This window comes from Cebidichthys violaceus, unplaced genomic scaffold (genome assembly GCF_023349555.1).
Source record: "Cebidichthys violaceus isolate CVI_PGR_0920_01 unplaced genomic scaffold, fCebVio1.0.p SCAF_23, whole genome shotgun sequence".
NCBI lineage: Eukaryota > Metazoa > Chordata > Actinopteri > Perciformes > Stichaeidae > Cebidichthys > Cebidichthys violaceus.
The window spans coordinates 6689557-6700443 of record NW_027176406.1 but is presented as its reverse complement, the minus strand read 5'-3'; the positions used below and the strand labels follow the sequence as shown (position 1 = coordinate 6700443).

Sequence of the window (10887 nt, the reverse complement as noted above, 5' to 3'; positions counted from 1 at the left end):
GCCATCATAAGGTACATTTAGTGCTTTGAGTTTGTTTCGAATTTAGCACACCAACCCCAATGGATTTGTTTGAAGAAAATGAGAGATGTCTCCAAAATGTCTGATCAAAGCCTGGCTTAGTTGCCCAGGGGTTTCAACTCATGTTGATAAGATGTCAAAGTGCCAGTCACGGAGCTTATGACTGCCTAGTATCTAAGCAGATTGTATATTTTTAAAGTGCTAGATGTATTCAAGGAGGAGAGTAGAGCACAGCCATCCAGTGAAGGACATGGATGTGTTTAAGGGCTCTGGCAACCGGCACTGGGGGCCTGGCAGCTGGGCAGAATTCTTTTATATCCCGCTATGACTGGCACTTTTATACACACACACAGGCATGCATGAGTTCATGCTCTCTCCCTCTGTATGTCTCTCTCTTTAATACGCTCACTCACCACTCGTGTCATTATGCATGCTGATATCCATTTTCATCGTGGTTGAGGCTACTACAGAGCAAGGCTAGATTGGAGAAAGAGTGTGTGTGTGTGTGTGTGTGTGTGTGTGTGTGTGTGTGTGTGTGTGTGTGTGTGTGTGTGTGTGTGTGTGTGTTTGCAGTAGCTTAAACTGCTGCACACGTGTCTTTATTGCCATCAGAGCTTACGGAGAGTGTGCAACAGAGCATCAGTTGTTTTCACCACCTGCGTCCAAGAATGGGGGAGATTTTCCTCTCTTCTTTTCTTTCTAATTTCTTCCCCTATTTTTTAAATATCTGGTAGCTTTCACACAAGAGCACAATAGATCAAACTTACCTGTTAATGAAATATACCATGAGTTCATTTTGAAGTCTGAATTTCGTTACATTCAAAGGACGGTATTGCGTTGCACCAGTTCTTTAAATGTGTAATTTAATTTCTTAATTACTGACACTATCAGTTTTATATTTATTTATATATTTGGCGAAACAATGTATGTCATGCTTCATGAAACGCATCCAATCTTAAACACAACCTGAGAGAAAGAGACAAGAGAGACACACACACACACACACACACACACACACACACACACACACACACACACACACACACACACACACACACACACACCAGTTCACATATTTGTACTTGTATACACATGAAGGGACATATAGACACAGACAGGCCCATATTCCACTGGCCCCAAGCAGTAGCTATTGTATTGTGATGAATGGAGTGTCTCCTGTCCGTGTAGCACAGGGCCCTGCAGCGGTCCACTGGGAGCCTGGGGATGCTCGGTGGCCTTTCGCCCAGGTTTCCTGTCTCCTGACTCAGCACCAGCTGTGCACACCAGCAGGAAAAAGAACATGCAAAGGGTAAAAATAATTCACCAGAGATTCATGGTATAGCATGACCCTAAGGCAGTCAGTTAGACAATAGTCTTTCTTTTACCTGACAGCGAGCCAGGCAAAACGTTTCGGTGGAAGGATCATTCATGCTCTGTGGGATAATGGCCCCCATGGATAATGTCATGTAGAAGCAGGATATATAGGGTACTCGCAGAAAATGTACCAAAATGATGGAAATGCCGAATGTTTTGTCATGACATACTAAAAAAGCTCTTTTTCAGTGTAAAGCTGTTTGTGGCAGTTTATTCTAGATCATCTGGATATGATTGCCGCTTGTTTAAATCACCGCATAACTGCATCCCGTACAGTGCCACTTATTTAAAAGCTGAACTTTGCAAATTTGTCTTGCGGTTTGAAGACAAACTCTGACAGTTGCCCCGGCTGACTCTATGCCCAGAAGCCACTTTGGCATTGAAGGAAGCTGAGCTTTATGGCAACAATGGCAGGCGTGCCAGCGGAGCCAGGCAGTCATCATGGTAGCGACCATGGTGGGTCGTCAGAGAGAGCTGTGCGGCAGCACGATGTGGTTGAAACGCCTGCTCTTCCCATAATGGAACAGCTGTTTGGAGCGCGGTGCGCCAGGGCGCTGGAGCACAGAGTAAATAGAGGAGAAGAGCAATGTAAACAGAGATGGGATGGCGGGAGCTGCTTCCCTGCTGCCGTGAAAGGGGGTAAACACCCCAGAGAACTAGAAGGAGGGGTTGTCGACACAGGAATGCACAAACACCACTACGTAGAGGGCGCGGAAAGAAAGGAGGGTGTATTGAAGAATGAAACAGTAATTTTCTATACCAGCTTCAGGTTTCCAAACAATACCCGACCTGACAGGTACCTACAAGAGTTGAGACAAGAATCATACCTGCTACCTTGAAGACCAATTCCACTTTCTCACATTGGAAATCTGAATACTAGTCTTTGGGTTAATGTTCAACCACACGCAGCCTTAATTTGATAAGATTTTGCGTGCAACTGATTAATTGAGCTCACAGCTGATTGCCAAAGGCCTTTCTTTGTTATTCATGAGATAAAGAGCGTTTCCAGCTGTCCTGCGCTTACAAATGGGATAGTGCGAGAAGGCACCTGACCCCTTATATGACAGGCTGTAACTTTTCCCGCTGTTCGGTCAGTAGAGTTTTGTGGACAGTACTGCGGCTGTTGGCACATTATCGTTTTGGACACAGGAAGACATCCATACATGTTAGATAAAACCCAGTTTCACATAGGTGTTGAGGTCAGTTGACCCTTTGCTAAGCCCCGCCCCCCGCTGCTACTGCTTCAAGCTGTCAAGAGTTACCATAGAGCTCACACTGTCACAACTGCACTCCCTACTTTAATATTATCTAATTTTTAGAAAACAAAAAAGCGATTTCCGAGAGAAGCAGACAGAAGGGTCTATGATGTGAACATTTTTACAATTTACAAACTGCATCCATCTCCTGATCACGCAGTACTCTGTGATTGCTGCTAAGCCAGGTAAAGTTTGAGTGAGCAGTTTAGGCCAGATATACGTATATCTGAGATGGCTGCAGACCACATGGCTATTAAATCTCCTTTTTCTCGAAACCTAAACTCTTGTGGGGAAAAATTACCACCATCCTCCTTAAATTGTATACTCATGAGCATGCTGATTTCTCCTTTTTGGACATCTCCATTCTTTTCATTTTCCATGTTTATTCATTCAAGGACACATTACGGTGGCATCACACAACGGAAGGAAAGATATGGAAAAGTGTTAAAGGGATGATTTTTGGATAAAAGGTGACTTGACACAATTTAACCCACAAACAAAAAGAGCAAGAAGACCCTAATAAGTCATGCATTTGTTATTTTGTCAGCTATGTAAACAGGGTGGAAATATTACATCCGTTTGTGAGCAACATATGTAGGGAGAAGCAACAGTAATCTCATGTAATACTGTGAAAAGCTCTTTCAGCATAGCTGATACAGAATCTTTACAAGCCACTTTTAATGAGTAACAGAGAAATGGATTAGGGGTGGCATGGCTGGATCTGGGCCACCACAAGCAGCACACAGGCAGCTATTTGGCTGTGAGTTGGCATATGTGTCTATTCAACACAGGTGTAAGCATTAGTCCAACGTATCCCAATTAAGAAGTGCATAGATGTGTGTATATATATATATATATATATATATATATATATATATATATATATATATATATATATATATATATATATATATATATACAAAACACTATAATGTTACATTTTTCTTTTTAGTTTTAATGACATACTTTAGTAGGACACATTTACTGACCCAGCAGATTTGATCACTTTTTCTGTTAACCCATAATAAAGTCATGAAAGAACCAAACTTCATGAATGGTTTTTTTGTGACAAAGAAGTATCTCTTCCAATCACTCTATCAGAGAAAAATCAGAGTTGTAGAAATAACGAGGAAACTCAGGAGAGCCATGACATTATGTTCTTTACAAGTGTATGTAAACTTTTGACCACAACTGTAGGTAGATTTTTTTTCGACATACTCTACTATGGCCTTTTTTCAACATACTATGGTATGACTTTTTTTGACATACTACTTTACATTACATTAGTCATTTAGCAGACGCTTTTACCCAAAGCGACTTACAAGAAGTGTACTATGACTATACTATGACTTTTTTCAGACATACTATACAATTACTTTTTATGGATCCCGTCTGCTCTTGTCCACTTTCCAGTCTGGGCGCAGTTCATCTCGAACGAGTCTAGTCTCTTCACCTGAACATGAACGATCTCTTCCCTGGCTGACACGGCTGCTGTTTTGTTTTGTTTGCTCCAGACATTTTCACACATGCTGACATCACTGATTACTGACTCTCCATGTTTGTTTTGTTTCATTAATGTATTCTTGAAATAAATGTGCTAATTGATTACTTTTAACTTGTCTGGTCTCCTATTTATGTTGCAGCCTTTGAGCCAGGTTGTAACACTATAATATTACATTTTTTGACATTTTTTTCATAGTACATTATACTATGCCTTTTCATGACATTCTTTACTAGGACACATTTACTGCCATTTTCTTTATGGATGTTATGACTTAGAGCGTCACAAGATAATGATCATAAATGCTGTGTACCTCCCTGCCTGAGAGAGGTACACTTTTTTCGACATACTATATGACTTTTTTTGACATGCTATCCTATGAATTTTTTATGAATGTTTCATGACTGTGCCTTACTGAATATACAAGTTGGTGTAGTGGTTAGCGTTGCTGTCTGAACTAGATTGGGCCTGTGTTCCAATCTTGGCTGTCGGTGTCATTGTACGTTCTTCATGCAGTTTTAATGTAAGCTCCTTATTTCAGGACTCTGGTGATTTTTTTATGACTTTTTTCGACATGCTATACTATGACTTTTTATGACGTTTTTCGACATACTTTATTATGACTTTGTATGACTTTTTTCGACACGCTATTCTATGACTCCTTTTCGACATGCTATACTATGACTTTTTTTTTTTTACTTTTTTCAAACTTTCTATACTATGACTTTTTTCGACATGCTATACTATGACCTTTTTTTTTTACTTTTTTCAAACTTTCTATACTATGACTTTTTTCGACATGCTATACTATGACTTTTTTTTTTACTTTTTTCTAACTTTCTATACTATGACTTCCTTCGACATGCTATACTATGACTTTTTATGACTCTTTTCGACATGGTATCCTATGACTTTTTTTTAACTTTTTGACATACTATACTATGACTTTTTTATGACATACAAACAAGCAAGCTGCATTTTTAGGATCTTTGTCTCCTGCAAAAAACTGAGAAAAAGATGATATTTGGAAAAGAGGAGGGGGAGAGAAGGTGGTTCCTCCTCCATCTTTGAGAGGCAAGACGGATCAAAATATAAAAAAGAGAAAGTTTGAAATAAAACATTACCAATCTCATAATATAAAAATATATTTTTTTCTCTTCTTTGGAAACAATCTGTTGTTGAAATTCAGATTAGAATGTTTCAAAAAGGCAGGGCAGGCTAGAAAGTGGTGGTGGGGGGCAGAGGAGGACGGGCTACTGCTGACCTCATTTTGGAGTGGGACCTCTTATATCATTTTAAAGGTGTTACATTCAATATTCAGAGCTAGATATAGCGGCAAACAACTATTTGCCATGTAAAGATATAGTAGCGTAATAACCTGAGCAGAGAATGAGGTTGCACTCGTGTGTGTTGTTATCCAAGCTTCTCCTTGCTTTGTTGACACAGCCAGGCTGGCTTCGAGTGCCTTTAGTGCATATTCGTACATGTGAGCGTGCCCTACGGGTTAGCTCACGGCCGCCGGTGTGCACTGGTCTCATATAGTGGTTTACAACTGATATAGCCGTCCCGACTGACTGCATCGTTGGGAAGCGTAGCAACCACCCTCCAGTTCCCCCTCAAGTAAACACTGTTAGCTCTGTCAGCACTTTTGGCGTTGTTTGCACTGCTAGAACTGTTAAAAGCCTTGAGCCATATGACTCACCGTCGTCATGTTGAGAGGCAATCAAATTGCTCCCAATCTCTGTATTTTGCACCTTTTTAATGTAATACATTTTTTTAATACTAATCTGTGATTGGCCAAAACCTTTCCCTAGGTTGTTACCAATCAACAACCATGGTACAATATTGACATTGCATTGGTCCAATGATGAGCTTCACATTTCATCTTCAATACCCTACCATTGTATTGTGGGCAGTAAAGCGACATATGCATAACGTAGCGTAGCATATATTAGAAAATAAATCACAACTATGAACTACTTTTAAACACATATTTTACTTTCTTCCGATATACATTTTCTTTTTTTTTTATTGAGCAGTATCTACTTGTATTAGCCAACGCAACTGTTAGCTTCTTGTAGCAGCTCATGCCTCTTTAAAAAACGCCCTTGGTCTGAATGATCTGTTTGTCCTGCTCTCTTTTCCCAGCACCTTGTTAAGACCCAAGACCTCACCTCAACCATCCTGCTACACACACACCCACACACACACACACACACACACCAGGCTGCCTGTCCCCTGTTCAACCCCCTCACAGTCAGAGGCCAGACAGGGTCGAGCAGAGGGCGAGACATTTATGAGGTGCAGATATTTGTGCAGGAAAGCATTCCCCCTGTTGACACTGAGCAACACAGTCTGGATGCTGAGCGAGCTGAACCAGACCAGCACTGAAAAGTGAGGCAGGCAGACCGGTCTGTCGAGTGAGAGGTAACATAATACAGTTTACAGCCTTTAAAATGTCGTCCAAATGAGGAAAGCAATAGACAACCTTTGTGCATTGACTTGTTTTAGTGACCTTATCTTTCCTGCGGATACAGCATGTTTGCTTGGCTTAATTCAAAGTGTGTAATTTGTCAGAAATATCTTGAGTACAACCTAAATTGTGCTCATTAGATCCCTGATGAATACTATCTTGGCTGTCTTTATCTTAGCACAGAGGAGTAATGAAGCAAAACCTTCTCAAAACATGAGAATCACCCTGAGACCCCCCCCCCCCCACACACACACACACACACACACACACACACACTCTTAACCCGATCTTCAATTCCAGTGGTGAGGAGAATCCCTCCTACCTCCAAGCTGATGATGAAGGAAGGGCCATGGCCTAGACACGGGGCAGTGGCCATAGACAACACAAAATGTTGCGGTGGTAAACAGAGCTGTTTATATTCACTGGGCCGCTGTTGGAAATGACTGATGTGCCCATTAGCCTCTGTCTGGGCATTGGGGGGGAAGGGTGGCGGCACTCAGGCTCATTGCAGGACAAAAAGACCCCCGGGCCTGCAGAGAAAGGTCACTGACCCATATTGTGTCTCCTTTAGGCCCAGCCAGGGGGTATTTCACTGATTCAGGTTACAGAGATTGGCTTTGTCAAACCTGATGAGCACGTATATGCAAATGTATAAAATGCTGACAATTAAGGATAATGTTGTGGGATAGTAGAACATACCTGCTGCTCCAGGCTCTGAATGGAGAAGGTTTCATGGTGATGCTGGCATTTTGTGAGCAATTGTAGACAAAATCACAAAATCATACTACTACACTGTGTCTTTGAATAAAAATAGAAAAGTGTTCTAGTCTACAAGCTCATTGTGTGTAATGTAGTGTGCTTTGACTTCCACTAGAGTGCCCTCCTTTACATCTATTCATTTAAGAGATGTGAAAATGCATATATATAACTCCCTTTATTTTGATCAGATACAAACATTTATTTTGAATAAAATCTTACATTCTTTGTTATGGTATTTTCTTTATATATCATCTATAAAAATTCTTGATCCTATACCACAAATTGTTTTGTAGAAAATGCAGCACAAATACAGAAATTACACATTTACAAATCTTGAGGACATTAACACACTCAATGCAGACAGATTTGTTCAAGGCCTTGGGACAAAATTGTAGTTTTCGTTAGCTTTTGGCTGCCTATCTAGAAGTTTTCTACCACCCCACAGATACACCGAGAGAGAACCAATTAATTTCAAAAGAAAATGGGCGAATTTACTTTATCTTGAATCACGAAAATTCACATCTATCTCTGATCAGTCAACATCATATTTACAGAGCTTGGCAGCTAAACCCAGTAGGCTTTATTTGATGCTGTGACAGATTTGTCTCTATTTACTAAGCAACTCAAAGCTCACATAAACTTAGTTTAGCCAGAGACACTTACATCAAAGGATTTATCGCAACAAATAAAAGATTTTGGCAGAAAAAGGGCCTTGTGCTTGGGGTGCTCAAAGTAGCCTCAAAATTCTACGGGAAGCACATTAATACCCCCTAATATAAAAGAACAGAGCCCAGCACATACATATTTATGAGATATGTGATGTACAGAACGCAAAACAAGGGAAGAGCTGCCATCACCACATCTAGTAATAAGAAACTAGAACAGGTCGAGGTTGGAGGTAAGAATAAACATAACCAGTAGCAGCGCAAATCATCAAAAGAATGAATGCAAGTTTGTCCTACAGATTCCTTGTTGACTCATCTTCCTGGTGATTTTTAAAGTCAAATCACACTAATCAACTTTATTGGTCTGTCTTAGCTAGTTACTCCATTTATGTTGGAGAAACTTTTAAACTCACTTTTTAATCTATTTTTTAAAACACCAACGACAATTATGGAAAATGTACCGATGCACTGGCACTAGGTTAGTCTGTTCTTAAAACATTGTGTCTTTGGTATAATTGTGTCTCTGTCTTATTTGGATGAGAAAATGAAATGTATTCCGTCTTTCAAAGACAATATCTTAGTCATTACAAAACAGTTTAACATAAATGTGTCGATGGAAAAATGGCAGATGCAGTGAGATGAAGAGGACACGGCCAGTAAAATAGAATTAATTCACAGAGGTTTGCGGATGAGAAGAATCCAGTGTTGCTTTATTTCTTTTCACTAGATGGCCTCTACAAGACCAGTTTTTTTTTTTTAAGAAATGCAAATGCGACTTCACACCAAGAAAAACAATGTCACATTCTCATAAAGCGCTCTTGGCATGAACAAACAGCAACATTGACAATAAATAAAATGTTGGCGAACAAAATAAAACTTTGTGAACAAAAATTGCATATAAAACAAGACAAAAATTAAACAAAATGTACTTGGCACAAATTAAATAAATTTAAGTAATTTTCAGATTGAGTGAACCTACTCTATGTCCATTGCTTTGTGAATCTGATTGTCCTTCACAGTTAGCGTTGAGTATGTGCATGTACTGTACAAAATAGACACAGATGGCTGATAAAACTAAAATAGACTAATTCCAACAAATTGCCAGAACTCAATATCTTACTTTGTCAGTACCTTGACCTTCATAGTCACACTCCCAGGTGAACTTTTTCTGCGTATGTTTGCACAAAACAAAACTTCAGGTACATGTGCAAGAAACCATTGTCACAATACTAAGCCAATATGGATGCACATAGTGGAGGACAAGTATTCAATAAGTTACCAGTGATGTCTGATTTGAGTTCAGTACAGGTGCTTGGCATGTGTTAAATTTAAATGAAGGAAATAAAGAGAATAAAAGACACTTTGGTATTTTGTGGATCATAGTGTTGAACTATGCATTCATTTAACGCATTTTCAGATCCAGTCTTGTTCTAAATTGATTTGTTTGGACATGATTATAGTGATGCCAGGACACTCATCACACACAAATATTGTGTCAAAAGGTTATACTCATATAATTGATCTTAAATCATTTTTGACCCGTGATTGCAGTCCAGTGGGATCTGCCTTGTGATGATGACCAACTGAGAGGTACATAAATAAAAAGGTATTTTTAAAATAGGATAACAACAATGCAAAGTAACAGAACACTTTTACAAAAAGCCACATGACCTATTTTTTTAAACAGGATGACTCCTCTCTCTCAGAAAGTGAGTTTTCTCTTATAGACTTATAGACTAAATCCTTCTTTCTTTCTTTGTGCTCTGTCTGTCTGTCTCCGTCTGTCTCAGCAGGGCATATGCAGTGCAACACTAACATCTCCAATCTTGACTTCCCAAAGCAAAGGAAAAATGACGTAATGTATTCTACACCCATATAAAAATAAATCAATCGCAAACATGGAAAGATACATCTCATATATACAATAAACTCCTATATAAAATAGCTTTTATGTACATATAGACAACAGACAACAATACAATAATTGACCTGTACAATGTACACCTGAACAGTTAAGACAGGCGAGAGGTACTGAAGTGTATGGCTTGATTGGGAAAAATTCAAAATATTTACAGACATCAACTTTACATCCTTTACATGTTTTCAACTTCCCTGGAATGAAGAGGTCTATGGAGAGCCCCACACCTCACTTTTGTTTCCATTCCCTTAGGTAAGGCTACCTTTGAAGAATTGGTCCGCAGAACCTATTCAGCCTCATAATACTTTGCAGTCAAATGCACTCTCAGCTCTCTTTTGGTGACATGTGATAAGAGCAGGAGGCATGAGTCCTAAAACCATTTATGAAGCTGTCTGTCACATGGATCCATTAAAAAGAGATTAGTTGAACTATTGAACTTTGTGAAGACCCAGAATTTCTTCTATTCCTCTTGAAAGGATCAACCAGTTATGGACATCCCCTTCACTTCCATAAAGGTTAGATGCCAATAGACTCCAGTGTGTAACCTCAGACAGCCCTGCTTCGGTGCTGACGTTTAGTCCATGGGTCCTTGAGGCATACCCAAGGTGCACTTTGCATCTTCCCAGGCTGGAGGGTCTTGTAGGTAAAGTCATGGACTTTTATCCTTCCTCCAAAGGAGTCCTTCAGTAGTGTCCTCATGGAGGTTCAGCACAAGATGGAAACCCCTTCCGTTGTGACCAATTGACCAGCGGTGGGGTCATACGTCCCAGCCAGGTAGTAGAGGTTTGGGGAGGTACTGTTCGGCTTCTGATTGCGAGTCAGACACTCATACTCCTCCCTGCTCACTACCTGGCACTTATGAGAGATTGTCTGGACGTCATTCTCATCCTCATGACACGACTGGTAAAGGGCATGCTGGATAG

General features: G+C 39.9%; 1 protein-coding gene across 6 annotated transcripts in view; it reads right to left on the bottom strand.

Moving 5' to 3' along the window:
* Positions 1-8727: 8727 nt before the first annotated feature.
* LOC137878199 (BAH and coiled-coil domain-containing protein 1) overlaps positions 8728-10887 on the bottom strand; it is a 61471-nt gene continuing 59311 nt past the window's right edge. For all 6 annotated transcript variants that reach the window (XM_068718388.1, XM_068718393.1, XM_068718392.1 and 3 more), the window contains one exon: positions 8728-10879. In XM_068718388.1, coding sequence (XP_068574489.1) covers positions 10670-10879 — 210 coding nt within the window. In that variant the 3' untranslated portion in view covers positions 8728-10669. The remainder of the gene's footprint in view (positions 10880-10887) is intronic.